This window comes from Drosophila subobscura, chromosome O (assembly GCF_008121235.1).
Source record: "Drosophila subobscura isolate 14011-0131.10 chromosome O, UCBerk_Dsub_1.0, whole genome shotgun sequence".
NCBI lineage: Eukaryota > Metazoa > Arthropoda > Insecta > Diptera > Drosophilidae > Drosophila > Drosophila subobscura.
Genome location: NC_048533.1, coordinates 26,296,115 through 26,311,175, shown reverse-complemented (window position 1 = coordinate 26,311,175; position 15,061 = coordinate 26,296,115). Strand labels below are relative to the sequence as shown.

The window sequence follows — 15,061 nt, the reverse complement described above, 5'->3', positions numbered from 1 at the left end:
GATACATGTACACGCTATGACACAGTGGAGTTACGCCTATTTCCGCGTCTGAGACGACAGCGCACACAGTTGGCAGTGTCCACGGATGCTGGGTCGTAGCGTTTGCTGTGCTTCCGACATAGTATGCCACGTTCCTTGCGGCATGGGCTATCCTTTTTCTTTTGCTGAGATACTTTCTTGAGCGATGGAGGCTTTGGCTTCGTTACTTCAGTGGTAGATGCAGAGAGCAGGAAGATATCGGGTCTGAAATCTTCTCGCAAGTGATTCAATTCTGAACCCGTCATGGGTATTTCCACCATGGTCACTGGCACAATTTGTCTAGGAGCTGTGACTGAGGCTGGTGCTGTGTTCGGTGGAGTTTTCGGGTCTGGATCATTTTCTAAAATGTAAGAAATAGTTTTAGCCTACCACAAACATTTTCCATATCAAGAGAACTGACCCACGAGATCCACAATGCTTACATTGGCATCTTTCATGTCCTCCTCCTGTACGGTAGCTGCCTCTGTCTGAGCTTCAGATGCGTAGAAGTCGGAACCTTCAAACGCCATCACCTGGTTCGAGGACGCAATGCTGCCCAGTTGCATTGTGTCCGAGTCGGAGAAGAAGCTCTGCGAGCCCTTGAAACTACCGTTCAGCGTCTCGTTTCGTTTGCGTAAGAAGAATCGCTCCATTTCATAGAACAAATCATCCAGGATGCTGATGCGGCACTTTTTCTTAGCGTTTTCTACAATTAGCTCCTCCACTTCCTGGCGCACCTCTTGTTCGATCTCGGCACGCACTTCCTGCTTGCATACGTTCAGCAGCTCCTTTTTGTAGGAATCGATTTCTGTGCGGATAAGGAGAGCCGTCTGCATGCGCCACTGGGCGTTGTTCTCTGAGCAGGCAGTGGCTGTGCAGTCCGACACATCGTTCAACTCACTCTCCTCCTCGGCTGCCAACAAACTGTCTAACAGCCCGCCTTTCGGGTCCTGGCTCTGCAGCACCTTGTTATGCCGCAGTCTCCTGTCCGCGGCGTGGCAGCGTTTGCGAAACGCATAGTACTCCTCGACTCGCAAACGACACGTCGGACAGATGCTATGCGGCAGGTCATCGTTTGGCTGCACCTCGACAGCAGTGCAAGCCATTATCCTAAGGGCTGTTTGGCCATTGAAAATCGAAAATGTGGCGTCGCTTGCGAGACACAGACGGCACACATTCAACATTGCTTGACGGCGCGGGACGAAACAAAAAAAATCACTAATGTACGACTGTTGAGTTTGATATCTCTGCCTCTGTACTTTTTATAAAAAAATTAACAATTTAAAAATGCAGAAAATTTGAATCTAAAAATGTTTGTTGTTGTTTGAGGTCAATAGAGCTGCAAAACCATCGATAATGCTCGATTCATCGAATTTGCAGTGCCTATCGACGAAATTGTTTCTTATCGACTGATATATTCTGAATTTCTGAAATTTTTTAAAAATATTTTTAATATAAATATTGTAAACATTCCAACAAAAAAAGTCGTGAAAACTAGCCAATCTTGTAGAGAATTAATTGATAAATCGTATATAATTCTTTAATATTTACGGTATATTTAGAGTTTATTTAGAAAATGCAAGGGTATATTTCGGTATATTTCCGAGGAACTGTCGGTATATTTTACCGATAACTCCGCGGGCACACTGGTACATGGTGATTTAGCATTTCTCGGCATAAAAGAAAAATTATAAAAAGAAGTGCAAATTGTGGTTAGTACGGAATAAATTACCTGAATTGAAATGATTTTAGACAAATTTGGTTTTGAAATTGTATATATGTCATTTACACTTTTGTAGAACAGATATTCAGCTGGAAAAAACGAAGCACAAAGATGAGTCTTACATCCGCCGCGGGGATAATATCCCTACTCGATGAACCGATGCCAGATCTTAAGGTATTCGCCCTGAAGAAGCTGGACAACATTGTGGACGAGTTTTGGCCGGAAATATCCGAGTCCATAGAGAAAATTGAGATGCTGCATGAGGACAGAGGTTTCCCGGAAAACAAACTGGCTGGCATGGTTGCCTCCAAGGTATTCTATCACTTGGGATCATTTGAGGATGCCCTCACCTATGCGCTGGGCGCTGGAGAGCTGTTCGATGTGAATGCGCGTAACGAATACACGGAGACAATCATTGCCAAGTGCATTGATTTCTACATTGCCCAACGCGTACAGTTCATAGAGAACCCCAAGGAAGCCACCGCTGTAGATGAGCGCCTCGAAGGCATTGTGAATCGCATGATCCAGCGCTGCCTGGACGACAACCAGTTCAGGCAGGCTCTGGGTATTGCGCTGGAGACCCGTCGCATGGACATCTTCACGGTGGCCATCATGAAGTCTGACGATGTACGCGGCATGCTGGCCTATGCCTACAATGTGACAATGTCGCTGATACAGAATCGCGGCTTCCGCAACGAGGTGCTGCGCTGTTTGGTGGGCCTTTACAAGGACCTGGGCGTGCCCGACTATGTAAACATGTGCCAGTGTCTCATATTCCTCGAGGATCCTCTGGCCGTTGCAGAAATGCTAGACACTCTGACACGTTCCGCTGTGGAGACAAACAATCTGATGGCTTATCAGATCGCCTTCGATCTGTACGAGTCGGCCACCCAAGAATTTCTGGGCAACGTACTGCAGGCTCTCAAGGATACAGCTCCAATTCCCACAGCCCTGCCCAGCACATTCAAGCCGCAGGGAACTAGCTCGGGCGATGCGGCGGCCAAGTCTGACGAAGATAAAGCCAAACCGGACGAAGATATTACGGAAGAAAAAGAAGGTACGTCTTAGACTAATTTATAGCATTTGGTTGAATAAACTGAATGGTTTTTAATTCCAGCTGAGCCCAAGGTCGAACGCACAATCGATTCCCTGAACGAAGTGGAGAAACTGCATCAGAAAAATATCGAGAAGCTGATCTCCATTCTGTCCGGCGAGATCTCTATTGATCTGCAGCTGCAGTTCCTCATCCGCAGCAATCATGCCGACTTGCAGGTGCTGCGCGGCACCAAAGAGGCTGTGCGCGTGTCCATTTGCCACACGGCCACTGTCATCGCCAATGCCTTCATGCACAGCGGCACCACCTCCGATCAATTCCTTCGCGACAACTTGGATTGGTTGGCGAGGGCGACAAACTGGGCCAAATTAACGGCCACCGCCTCACTGGGTGTCATCCATCGTGGACACGAAAAGGATTCGCTGGCGCTGATGCAAAGCTACTTGCCCAAGGAGGCAGGTCCCAGTTCTGGCTACTCTGAGGGAGGCGCGCTTTATGCTCTGGGCCTCATACATGCCAATCACGGAGCCAACATCATTGACTACTTGTTGCAGCAGCTGAAGGATGCCCAGAACGAGAATGTGCGTCACGGCGGCTGCCTGGGCCTCGGTCTGGCCGGCATGGGCACCCACCGACAGGATCTGTACGAGCAGTTGAAGTTCAATTTGTACCAGGATGATGCCGTTACCGGCGAGGCGGCGGGCATTGCAATGGGAATGGTTATGCTGGGCTCCAAGAACGCACAGGCCATCGAGGACATGGTGTCGTATGCCCAGGAAACGCAGCACGAGAAGATCCTTCGCGGTCTGGCTGTCGGCATATCGTTGACCATGTTCTCTCGCCTTGAGGAGGCCGATCCGCTCGTTACCAGTCTGTCCACCGACAAGGATCCCGTTCTGCGTCGCTCCGGCATGTACACCCTGGCCATGGCATACAATGGAACCGGCAGCAACAAAGCCATTCGCAAGCTCTTGCACGTGGCCGTCTCCGATGTGAACGACGATGTTCGACGGGCTGCCGTCACCGCCATTGGCTTCATTCTCTTCCGCACACCGGAACAGTGTCCTTCGGTGGTCAGTCTGCTTGCCGAGTCCTACAACCCGCACGTGCGCTACGGAGCAGCCATGGCCCTGGGCATTGCCTGCGCCGGCACTGGGCTGCGCGAAGCCATTGCTCTGCTGGAGCCGATGGTCAAGTTCGATCCCGTGAACTTTGTGCGCCAGGGAGCATTGATTGCCTCGGCCATGATCCTGATACAGCACACGGACCAGAGCTGCCCCAAGACTACCTTCTTCCGCCAGCTGTATGCGGAGGTCATTAGCAACAAGCACGAGGATGTTATGGCCAAATACGGAGCCATTTTGGCACAAGGTGAGTTCACCTTTTGGTAGGATTGTAAAAAAACAAACTTGATCGGATCGTTTTCGGGTTTCCAGGTATCATTGATGCTGGCGGTCGCAACGCCACACTCTCTCTGCAATCACGCACCGGACACACCAATCTGCAGGCTGTCGTCGGAATGCTGGCCTTCACTCAGTACTGGTACTGGTTCCCCCTGGCTCACACTCTGTCGCTGGCCTTCACGCCGACCTGTGTCATTGGTCTGAACTCGGACCTAAAGATGCCCAAAATGGAGTTCAGGTCGGCTGCCAAGCCATCGCTGTATGCCTATCCTGCACCGCTTGAGGAGAAGAAGAGCGAGGAGCGCGAGAAGGTGGCCACGGCAGTGCTCTCAATTGCCGCCAGACAAAAGCGACGCGAGAATGCCGACAAGAAGGAAGACGAGAAAATGGACGTGGATGAGGACAGCAAAGAGGGTGCGACTCCAGCCAAAAAGGAGGATGAGAAGACCGAGCCAGCGGCCAAGTCTGATGAAAAGCCCGCGGAGGAGAAGCCCAAGAAGAAGGAGGAGAAGGAGAAGGAAAAGAAAAAGGAGGATGAGAAGGAAAAGGACAAAGAGGCGGCCAGCACTAGCGCTAGCGCTGACAAAGATAAGGACAAGAAGGAGGAGAAGAAGGAAAAGAAGGAGCCGGAACCGAATTTCGAGATCCTCCAAAATCCCGCACGTGTCCTGCGTCAACAGCTTAAGGTCCTGAGTGTAATCGACAGCCAGAGCTACGAGCCCCTGAAGGAGGTCAGCATTGGCGGCATCATTGTATTCCAGCACAGCGGCAAGGTTGAGGAACAGGAACTCGTCGAACCAGTGGCCGCCTTCGGTCCAATGAACGATGAGGAGAAGGAGCCCGAGCCACCAGAGCCCTTCGAATACATTGAAGACTAAATGGGCATGTTGTTCGTCATTATCTAAGTAAAATTGTTCTGAATTTTTAGTTTGGGCAAACGTGTCACGATATCTACTAAACACACAATTGCATATGCCGATTTAATGCTAATCTCTAATTATAATACAAATAAAAGTTTCATCGTCCATGATGTAAACAATGTGATTTAATTATTTGTGAATCATAAACATAAACCAATGATTATGCACAAATTAGTGAACAAAAACCGACCAACAGTTGACTGACAGTTGAGTTCGAAAAATTCGAACTGGGTGCGAGGCGATGGCAATAGGCAGCAGCCAATATAGGGGAAACCATGCGATAGAAGAGTACAACTAGTCGTGTGAAAACATTCGAATTTCGATTTGGCGGGCTGGCAGCCTATTCAAATTATTTTACAATTAATTTCACTTGATTGTAGTAAAGCAAAAGAAGTTCTTTGTTTCTTTTGCACAATAAAACCTTTCAAAGGGGTGTTGATATAGAAATTTTTGAATTGATTTGCGTGCATAATTATCTGACTCAGTTTGAACATCCTTTTTTTCAAGTTTTCTCAAAAGTAAACTTGTGACTGAAAGCTTTTGGCAAAAGCTCTTTCATCTCATTCTCCCTTTCCGTTGAGCGCTCGCTATCCCACCCACCCTTCCTTTTTCGCACACACACAGAAAGCGTGTTTTGTTGCTGGAGTTTATCGTTGTTCTCTTTGGGTTTGCGTTTCCTTTTGCTTTCGCTTTCGCACTCGTTTATTTAGTTCAGTGTGTTCCGTCGTTCAGTTGCGTCCTGCGTCCTGGCATATCCTGTCGCTATAGCTGTGTGTGCTGTAGCTTAGCGTTCTCCTCTCCGCAGCGGTTCTCCAGTTCTCGACGCTTTGAGTGCATTTCAGCGGCTGCAAACAACAACAGAAGTTTGCCAAAACAAAATTTGCATAATTCCTAAGAATTTAGTGGATGGTGTTTAGTTAAGTGAAACGCGTCCTACTACGATCTGAACTGCCGAGCGCGGAAACGTAACTATAAATTATTGCAATTTTTGTGGTGGTTTAAGCCGCTTTTAGTGAACCGGCTGGGATCACAGAGAACATTTTACTCGTCCACCTGGTTGTGCATTGGCACTGAACGGCTTCAAAATTAACTACTCAAAGTATCACCACAACGCTATGTCCCTATCGGCCATAGCCAAGGTAAGCGCAAATCGGAGTTCCCAGCGTCATTGGCGCCTTGTTTGGCAGAGAAATCCATTACCCCGAAATATCACTCATACCCCACCCGGGCAACATTGCCCATCTCTGACTTCTGTTGGGCAGGGGGGGGGCTCTGTTCGGTTTGCTTTGGTTTGCTCAAACCTTGATTTTGCGTTCGGATCGGGCATGCGCAGACGTTCAGAATTGCACAGTTACCTCGCGTATACACTGCGAAAGATTTGGCGGGCAGGGTTGCCAGGCGGCCGATATGGTCGTTTGCAGGCACAGCATGGATTACTTTAAGCGAGGACTCGACAACCCAGTGGCGAGGCTTTTAACTCAAACTCCGGACTCCTCGAATGGCGGGCACTCGGCAAAACCAACCCCTAAAAGGACACCCTTTTCGCGGACAAGCGCCGGGCGGGCGGACAGACAAAGCTGCTCAACGAAACTTCTGAGCCAAATATCCTCTCGTGCTGCTGCTGCTGCTGCTGCCGCTGCTGCCGCTGCTTGTGCTTCCTCTTGAGCCAGGGGTCCCCTTGGTGTCCTTGGCGCGTTTCTGCCGCTGCTGGCTTTCGCCTCGCCTGGCTTCGGTTCGTATCGTTCGACGAGGACAAGGACCAGGACAACGACAACGTCAACTTGATTAAGGTTAATGCCCCTATCCGACCTTGGGGTGCGACATACTTCGGGACTCGGTGCCGGCCTCGGTTCGGGCCCGGCCTACTCTGTGGGCTACTGCCACAACTGCTGCCTGTCTCTCGCGATTTGACTGCTGCCGCTGCTGTCCGACGCTTTCGGCTTTACTTTCTCATGGGTTCATTGAACTTTTAGGGAACTTATTATGCTTTCCGTGTACACACACACACACACACATGGATGGGTGGGTGGCTGGGTGTAGGGTAGGCCTCGTGGATAGGCTCTGTTGGGTTGATTGGCCAGCAGTAGCAGAACCAGCAGCAGCAGCAGAAGCAGCAGCAGCCATCCGGCCGCGCTGTGTGTATATCATTTTAGGGCTCGTCCTCGTCCGCGGCCATTGTCGCTTTTCACTATTCTGTTCCCAGCACAGCGTGTTCGTCATTCGGAGTTCACTGTTGCTCTGCAGCTGTTGTCGGGTGCTATTTTTGGTGCAAGACGAACTTGACTCTGTGCTGTGTGTGCCGTGCCACGCCGCGCCGCGCCGCGCTGCTCCGTCCTCTGGCTGTGTGCTGTACTGTGGCTGTGCTTTTGTTGCCTTGCCCCATCAGTCTGTCTCTAGCGTTGCTCCTGTCTGCAGCATTTCGCCGCTTACAATACGATGAATCATGTGGGTATACCTATGCGAAAAAGAGAAAAACTTTGATAAACTGTGTGCCTGCAAATCGATAAGTGTTTAACTCAAAGTAGATCTCGTTCAGATTTAACTCCGCAGCCTAATCATTGAGTAAACAAAGGCATTAATAGCGCCGCATGGCATTTAATGCAAATGATTAAACCAGTTTGACTAGATGGATAATATTGAAAATAGTTGTGCTGCTTGTGCTGTTCTGTGCTGTTTGTGCCGTTTGTGCCCCCTCCAACTCGTTATCAGTGGCAACCTGTTCTGTTCTTCTCTGCTGTTGGCTCTGTGTGTAAATTAGAATATAGATTTCGTAATAGAATTTGTGGGGCTGGGTCGGACAGTCGGCGTCCGGCACAGCAACCGAAAAGAAGTTTTTGTTACAAAATGTCTACTAATGCCAACGTTTCCTCCTCCGACACACAGCCAATACTCTACTCGTATTGGCGCAGCTCGTGCTCCTGGCGCGTGCGCATTGCGATGAATCTCAAGGAGATACCCTACGACATCAAGCCGATCAGCCTGATCAAGTCCGGAGGCGAGCAGCACTGCAATGAGTATCGCGAGGTCAATCCCATGGAGCAGGTTCCGGCCCTACAAATCGGTAAGTTTTATTCTTAAAGCTGCCCACTTTATACTATTTCCGTGTGGACACACCCCCTAGATGGACACACCCTCATCGAGTCGGTGGCCATTATGCACTACCTCGAGGAGACGCGTCCCCAGCGCCCTCTACTGCCACAGGATGTCCACAAGCGGGCCAAGGTGCGCGAGATTGTGGAGATCATTTGCTCGGGCATCCAGCCGCTGCAGAACCTGATTGTCCTGATACACGTGGGCGAGGAGAAGAAGAAGGAGTGGGCCCAGCACTGGATAACACGTGGCTTCAGGGCGGTGGAGAAAGCCCTCTCCACCTCCGCCGGAAAGTACTGTGTGGGGGATGAGATCTCGATGGCTGACTGCTGCCTCGTCCCGCAGGTGTTCAACGCCAGAAGGTGAGTTTTTCCCGTGAAAGATTACCTGAGATTCCTAACCCATTTGTACACAGATTCCATGTGGATTTGCGTCCATATCCCATCATTCTGCGCATCGATCGTGAGCTGGAGAGCAATCCGGCCTTCCGGGCAGCCCACCCCTCGAATCAACCGGACTGTCCGCCGGAGCTGCCCAATAAATAGAATTTTCCGACGACAACTGCAAAACGCCGTAAAACGAAAAAGTGAATTGCAGTTCGTGAACGGAACAAACAGAACCCACACAAGACAAACAACAACACAAAAATTTGATCAGTGAGCAGGAACATGGGCAGGAAAGGGGACGGACGACGGAGGAGGTGCCGAGGAGCTGGCGAGGATTCCATTAAGCATAAACAGTCGGATGTGATTTAAAAATTTGCTAACAGCATTTGAAATATGCATAAATGCATAAAAATACTATCGATAACATAACGAAATTCCAATATGAAATTCAAAAACTTTAACAATTCCAAAAATTCTCAAGAAAGAACGAAACAAAAGCAAAAGCAAAAACAAAAAAAGAAAGAAAAGAAAACGAGTAATAAATTCCATAATTTCCCTTAGTTTGTCAATGTGAACATGATCTAAAAGATGAACTCATATACATACATATTAAATGTAACTTATTTTTATGCATTTTATTTAGGCTAACAAAAACTTAACAAATTCAAGGAACACTCACGACGAAAAGCAAAATTCAATTCAGGGATCTAAAATGAAAAGCAAGAACAAAATATGAATACTATCGAAGATATATAAAGATATATATATATATATGTATAAGTACTTCATGTCAAAGTTGGGCATACGCTAGACAAAAACGTTCACAAAGTACAAAACTTCAGTCAAGAATTAAGTAACCTATACCAACAGAAAAAACTATATGTTAAATCGAATAACTCATAAGTAATTTACGAGAACTATGCACTCAGCACCGATCAAGCGATCGATCAGTGTTGGGTCCACTATTTTATGGCTCCCAGTGGTTCCGCAAATGCATAACTAACCCCAAGTATTTCTCTCAACTCAACTCAATGCACATAGACGAATGACAAAGCCAACAAATTAAGTGCACAGTATTTTAATAGAAAGTCGATGTATGTAAATTGGAGCGTGAGAATCTGTTCACAAACCTACCCACATATGTACGAGTAGCTGTAAGCCTGCCAATGCCAAGTACTCCTGCATGACGGTACAATGCACGAGCCGAAGGACGAAGGACATTAGTCACATCATACAAATATACATACATAAAACTTATATAAAAAGAGCTGCGCATTTTCGCATACCAAACCAAAAGCAAACCAAATTGAAACTAACAAAACAAACAAACTAATATTCATAATTTCCGAAATATTGTAACAGTTCCACATACTATTAATAAATAAACTTCAAGCTAAACTAAGCTCAAGATATAAGTTTCTGATTATACTCTGGCATCGCAAATCTTGCTGGATCATATGCACTATGGAATATCACAAATCACTGACTCATTGATAGAAAAGTGGTAAATGGTCAAAGTTTATGGGAGTAAGCGTTGTTTTCTTATATATCTTTTAAATTTAAATTTAAATTCAAATTTATTTATCTACATTCATTCTACATTCTCAAGAGCGATAATTGGTTTCAAGAAAATACCAACGACTACTTCAATCGATCTATCGATACCAGTTATTCCCTGAAAGCTCATAATCAATAAAAACAAGTCAACAAGCATTAAGAGATCGATTTGATTAGGCATAAAAACAGATAAGTCAGGTGCAATGACAGCTCTAAGATTACTGAGCCCCAAGGGACTTCAATGTGCCAAATTCTTTAGGCCGCCGCTTAGTGCTAGTATTTGTTCCAGCTCTGTGCTCAAGATGTTGACACCAGCTGCGGACAAACCACGACCACTACTATACTCTTTTTGGTCAAGCTCGTGCTCCTGGCGTGTTCGCATTGCACTGACCCTCAAAAATATCCCCTATGATATCCAAGCAACCAATTTACTGCGAACTGGCGAAGATCATGTCTACACCGACAAGTATCGCAAAGTAAATCCCATGCAGACAGTTCCATCGCTTCAAATTGGTGGGTATTAGCTCTATAAATATATTCGAAAATGTCTAATGTGCAAATGTCTACAGATGGACACTCGTTGTGCGACTCTGTGGCCATTATGCACTACCTGGAGGAGACACGCCCAACGGTCCCATTGCTGCCACAGGATGTCATGAAACGAGCGAAGGTCCGGGAAATCGTAGAGCTAATTTGCGCAAGCATTCAGCCCCTTCAGAATCGCTCGGTCCTGGAGCATGTAGGCAAGGAGCAAAGCCTTGTGTGGGCTCAGCATTGGATTACTCGCGGATTTCAGGCTCTGGATCTGGTGTTGGCCAGATCCGCTGGCAAGTATTGTGTGGGCGATGAGCTATCCATGGCAGATGTATGCCTTGTGCCGCAAGTGTTTAATGCCAGAAGGTATGTAATTAATAATTAAATCTCTGTTCTACTCGAGTACTCCTTTTCTATTCTCTCTTACAGATACAAAGTCGACTTGACTCCATATCCGAACATTGTTCGCTTGGATCATGAGCTACAAAGTTTGCCAGCCTTCAAAAGATGCCATCCACATCAACAGCCAGACTGTCCACCAAAATTTGCTGGCAAATAGGAAAAGACTATAAAGAATATTTCTGAAAAATAACATTCTAATCGCATTTACATATTAAATAATTGTTTAAACATTAAGAGAGAGAGAAGCTTCAGTTTAATTTATAATATAATTTTTATTAGTTTCGTCATTTTCATATAATCGTTCTTAAATGTGTAATGTGTAATCCATGTTTTAATTCATTTATGTACCGTCCTAGCTTTGCAATTTCTAATCTTTCATCCTGGATGCGGATGCGGATCTTTATAATGTTTCTGGGTGTTTTCTGTTGTGTTTTTTTATGTTTTTCGTATGAACTTGTTGGCGTTTCCGGTTGGGTGTCTGTTATGTGTTAGTTTGTTTTTGTGTGTGTACTTCTGCGTGTGTGTGTATATATGTATTCAACAAATTTTTACTATAAATACTATTACATACAGATGCGCCAAACGCATGCCATAACATTACCATACCATTACATTCGATATACATGTATGTACTGCACTGTATCTAACATCGGTAGCGATCGATCATCAGCCTACCTAGAGCTTTGCTTTCCATTTTATTGCTGGCCAACACCATAAAGACTTCCCTTGCAATCTTCATTATCCTTCTTCTGTCACTATCTTTTATGTTTTATTCGGTTTTTGTTTTCGAGTATGATCCATTTTTGGGGGTTATATATGTAGCTATGTATATATATGTATGTAGAGAGGAGTAACTGTTTTGCATACGTTTTTGTTTTTATCCGCAATTGTACAAGTTTGTTTCTTATCTTTTTTCTAGTTGCAAAAATTATGTTTTTTTCGTTTTGTTAAAATTTGAATGAGCTACTTTTAAAGAATCATCTTTTGTTTGGGATACCTTTTGATTTAATTGTTTAAAGAGTTCACTATACTATTTTTTTTATTTCCTTGCGCTGTGTCTCGCATTAGCTTTTGCTTTTGCTTTTCCTTTTTTCAAATCTATATCTCGTTTTTTGTCAAGTTAAATGATATTGAGAAATAAAGAAATCCTACAGTATTTCGTGGTTATGTGTGATCCATTTCATTTTTTTGTTTTTCGAATGCTAAATGAATAAATTTATAAAATCCTTTTCTTTACTACTTGATCGTTAAAAAACTTCAATTGATTATAAATTGTAAATAGAGCATAACTAAATATCGTTGACTTCTTTTTATACTTTTGTATTTACTTTCTTTATTTTTATTAGGATTAAATCTTTTCCATCATTTTTCATTTTGGGGTTCTCTATTCATTATTTTTCGATTTTCTTTCGAGCTTACTGGGGCTGGCATTCATTCGCATTCAGAAATGGGACTTGGTTTTTTGCTAAAATTGTATTTAAATATTTTGCTAATATGTATAAGTAAAACACGTCTCTCTCTCTCTGCAAATACATTGTGTGTTCTCATTCGGTGTTCTCCACCATCTGGCAAACGAATTTCCGAATTCGATTTGCCTAGTTGGGGGAGCCTGAGCCTTCAATTTGTATCGCACCTAGGTTAATATTACATTTGCTTCGCCTATATACGCGGGGTATTGTATGTACATACATTTATATATACTCTATATTTGTTTAATTTGTTCTCCATATCCGTTCTACCTTTCTCGTTTTGTCATTATTATTATCACAGTCAAATCATAAAAGATTTAGTACTTTTACTTTTGAATGAGTTTCCATGATGTTGGTTTTTCTGCTAAATGTTCCGCGCTTCCGAATGACCACCGTTCCACGCCAATTTCTTCATTGTGTCTTCTATATAACTATTGAGAGATCGAAACGTATTGCTGCTGTTCGTAATACCTATAGAGAGTGCAACGGAATTTGACTTTGTGTGAAGAGGGGTGCTAGTGTTTCCATATATTTCCACTATCATGTACTATTTTCCTAAGAAACGTTAAGAAGTTGTTTGCAAAGTAATGATATCGAATTAACCTCTTTGCGTTCTCACTGCTATGGTTATACATATCTAGTTGTTTGTTTAAAATATGAACATAGTCGGAAATCCTACGTTGAGCGAAATATTGGACTTTTGGGGAGCTGCTGCAAAAAATCGTGAAGGCCGTTTCTTTTATTTTACATTTGTTCTCGTTGGCTAAGGTACTCACGTATGCTACTTCTTGGATTGGATTCGACAAAGTATCTACTTGTATGAGAAGAAATTTCGAAAACATTCGACTTGTTTTTGTGTTTGACGATCGATCCAAAGTTTAATTTTCAGTTAACTATTTTGTACATTGAAAATACGTGTATATTGCATTTCGAATGGTGTGGTGACTCTCAGAGGGGTTATCTCTTCGCTATGACTGTGATGCACTTGCATGAGTTATGACTTATCCTACGTTCCTTGCTTGTATCGAATCTATGGATACACTTTTCCAGCGAGTCAGATATTGCACAGCAATATCCGAAGCATTCCTTATAGCTAATGTAAATTTTTCAACCCTTCTTCGGACTGCCACCACTTCCGGTGCACAGACCCATTAGCTAAGGAAACAAAAATAAAGAAAATATATGTAAATGTGGAGAGCTTAAGCACTTGATCAAAGTGCTGCCCAACAGATTACTCCCAGTGGGAGGGGGGTTTTGAGACTTGTTAAGTTTCAATCGTTAAACCGCTTTTATTTGCTTGAATTGTTTAATATTAATTTATGTATCACACTAACGACTACTTTTTATACTTTTAGTGTATGTATGTATGTATATATATGTATATTAAATATATATATATTTTTATTAATATTTCACTAATGTTGAATTGTGTTATGTTCTTCTGTTCTGTTCTGTTCTCTTCGGTTCTGTTGTGGTTATCGAATGAACGGAACACACTCCTCTTGCGTAGCTGTCTTCCATCGAATAGCTTTATACAATACAATGCTATAGTGAGGTTATATTATGATTCAGTTAGTACTTGTCGTACCTTCAAACATCATCTCTTGGGTTGTTCATATACATATGTATATATTGTATGTGTATGTCTATATATAGGTGTGTATATTTATATATATATGTATATGTAATGCATATGCATTCGTTAATGTTTAATTGTTCTAATAACAGTGTGGGGGTGGCAAAGCATAACAAATTATATTTAACGATTCTTTTTTCTTTCTTATCTCTTCTTCGTTTATGTTCTTTATGTATGTATTAATGACTCCATATATATATGTATGCACTATACGAGATTTGATTGATAAATTGAACTCCTCTTTACATATTTTTGTATCTTTAGCAAATTACGGATTTTCATTATTGTTTTTGTTTTTCTTTTTTATTTAGTTTTGTTTTTATTCCATTTGGTTTTTGTTTTTGTTTTTGTCAAATTTGAATTACTTTAAATATTCATGTACTGTATGTATGTATATAGTTAATAAAAGTTGCTTTTTATGTGGTACTACTTTAACACTAATAGACTCCGTCGTTGAAATAACAGCTGTTTTGTTTTTACTTTCTCCTTCTTCTATTTTCATTTCTTCCTATCATCCTCTCTTCTTTTCTTCTTATTGTTATATATCATCATGCCTTTAATAGAAAACTAAGTGAATCGGTGAACAAAAATCATTAATTTATTGCACACGTCTATCCAAAGTTTATCTTTTTGTTTCTTTTCTAATGATTTCAGTGGAAATTTGAGTTGAAGTGGCGATAGATTTGTGATTGGGTTGAATGGCAGAATGTGTCTGATAAGTGGCTTTGGGGGACGGGAAGTGGGGGTGCTTGGCATTAACAATTGAAGGGTGAGCACATAGCAATCATGCAATCATCCAATACCCTTTGGATGGATCTTCCCCACAGTCCTATCTCCGACCTGAACTATGATGGCGCGGGATGCGTGAA

At 43.6% G+C, this 15,061-nt stretch overlaps 4 protein-coding genes across 7 annotated transcripts; 3 read left to right on the top strand and 1 right to left on the bottom strand.

The window, feature by feature from the left end:
• Window positions 1-14: 14 nt before the first annotated feature.
• LOC117898187 lies at window positions 15-1,347 on the bottom strand. Its single transcript, XM_034807403.1, has 2 exons — window positions 440-1,347; window positions 15-379 (listed from the first exon to the last, which is right to left on the bottom strand). The coding sequence occupies exons 1-2, from the start codon at window positions 1,200-1,202 to the stop codon at window positions 15-17; spliced, it is 1,128 nt and encodes a 375-aa protein (XP_034663294.1). The 5' UTR covers window positions 1,203-1,347.
• Window positions 1,348-1,644: 297 nt separating this feature from the next.
• Window positions 1,645-5,247, top strand: LOC117896697 (26S proteasome non-ATPase regulatory subunit 1). 2 transcript variants are annotated; one of them, XM_034805150.1, is made up of 4 exons: window positions 1,645-1,730; window positions 1,818-2,798; window positions 2,859-4,166; window positions 4,232-5,247. In XM_034805150.1, the coding sequence occupies exons 2-4, from the start codon at window positions 1,853-1,855 to the stop codon at window positions 5,074-5,076; spliced, it is 3,099 nt and encodes a 1,032-aa protein (XP_034661041.1). In that variant the 5' UTR covers window positions 1,645-1,730; window positions 1,818-1,852; the 3' UTR covers window positions 5,077-5,247. The 2 variants fall into 2 exon arrangements, with proteins under 2 accessions (XP_034661041.1, XP_034661042.1); XM_034805151.1 differs by having other exon boundaries at window positions 1,657-1,730; window positions 1,823-2,798.
• A 614-nt stretch (window positions 5,248-5,861) lies between these two features.
• LOC117897319 (probable maleylacetoacetate isomerase 2) lies at window positions 5,862-9,313 on the top strand. Of its 3 annotated transcripts, none has more exons than XM_034806088.1 (4): window positions 5,862-6,257; window positions 8,002-8,179; window positions 8,240-8,570; window positions 8,624-9,313. In XM_034806088.1, the coding sequence occupies exons 1-4, from the start codon at window positions 6,234-6,236 to the stop codon at window positions 8,751-8,753; spliced, it is 663 nt and encodes a 220-aa protein (XP_034661979.1). In that variant the 5' UTR covers window positions 5,862-6,233; the 3' UTR covers window positions 8,754-9,313. The 3 variants fall into 3 exon arrangements, with proteins under 3 accessions (XP_034661979.1, XP_034661980.1, XP_034661978.1); XM_034806089.1 differs by lacking the exon at window positions 5,862-6,257 and adding an exon at window positions 7,459-7,563; XM_034806087.1 differs by lacking the exon at window positions 5,862-6,257 and having other exon boundaries at window positions 7,910-8,179.
• A 962-nt stretch (window positions 9,314-10,275) lies between these two features.
• LOC117897318 (probable maleylacetoacetate isomerase 1) lies at window positions 10,276-11,327 on the top strand. The gene is made up of 3 exons (XM_034806086.1): window positions 10,276-10,664; window positions 10,721-11,051; window positions 11,115-11,327. The coding sequence occupies exons 1-3, from the start codon at window positions 10,355-10,357 to the stop codon at window positions 11,242-11,244; spliced, it is 771 nt and encodes a 256-aa protein (XP_034661977.1). The 5' UTR covers window positions 10,276-10,354; the 3' UTR covers window positions 11,245-11,327.
• The last annotated feature ends 3,734 nt before the right edge of the window (window positions 11,328-15,061 follow it).

Coding starts and splice junctions, on each gene's coding strand:
- LOC117898187 (XM_034807403.1), bottom strand. CDS start 1,202: ATGTTGAATGTGTGCCGTCTGTGTCTCGCAAGCGACGCCACATTTTCG. Junction 380..439: donor AAGCATTGTGGATCTCGTGG/GTCAGTTCTCTT, acceptor CTTACATTTTAG/AAAATGATCCAGACCCGAAA.
- LOC117896697 (XM_034805150.1), top strand. CDS start 1,853: ATGAGTCTTACATCCGCCGCGGGGATAATATCCCTACTCGATGAACCG. Junction 2,799..2,858: donor TATTACGGAAGAAAAAGAAG/GTACGTCTTAGA, acceptor TTTTAATTCCAG/CTGAGCCCAAGGTCGAACGC. Junction 4,167..4,231: donor CGGAGCCATTTTGGCACAAG/GTGAGTTCACCT, acceptor TCGGGTTTCCAG/GTATCATTGATGCTGGCGGT.
- LOC117897319 (XM_034806087.1), top strand. CDS start 7,963: ATGTCTACTAATGCCAACGTTTCCTCCTCCGACACACAGCCAATACTC. Junction 8,180..8,239: donor GGTTCCGGCCCTACAAATCG/GTAAGTTTTATT, acceptor CACACCCCCTAG/ATGGACACACCCTCATCGAG. Junction 8,571..8,623: donor CAGGTGTTCAACGCCAGAAG/GTGAGTTTTTCC, acceptor ATTTGTACACAG/ATTCCATGTGGATTTGCGTC.
- LOC117897318 (XM_034806086.1), top strand. CDS start 10,355: ATGACAGCTCTAAGATTACTGAGCCCCAAGGGACTTCAATGTGCCAAA. Junction 10,665..10,720: donor AGTTCCATCGCTTCAAATTG/GTGGGTATTAGC, acceptor AAATGTCTACAG/ATGGACACTCGTTGTGCGAC. Junction 11,052..11,114: donor CAAGTGTTTAATGCCAGAAG/GTATGTAATTAA, acceptor TCTCTCTTACAG/ATACAAAGTCGACTTGACTC.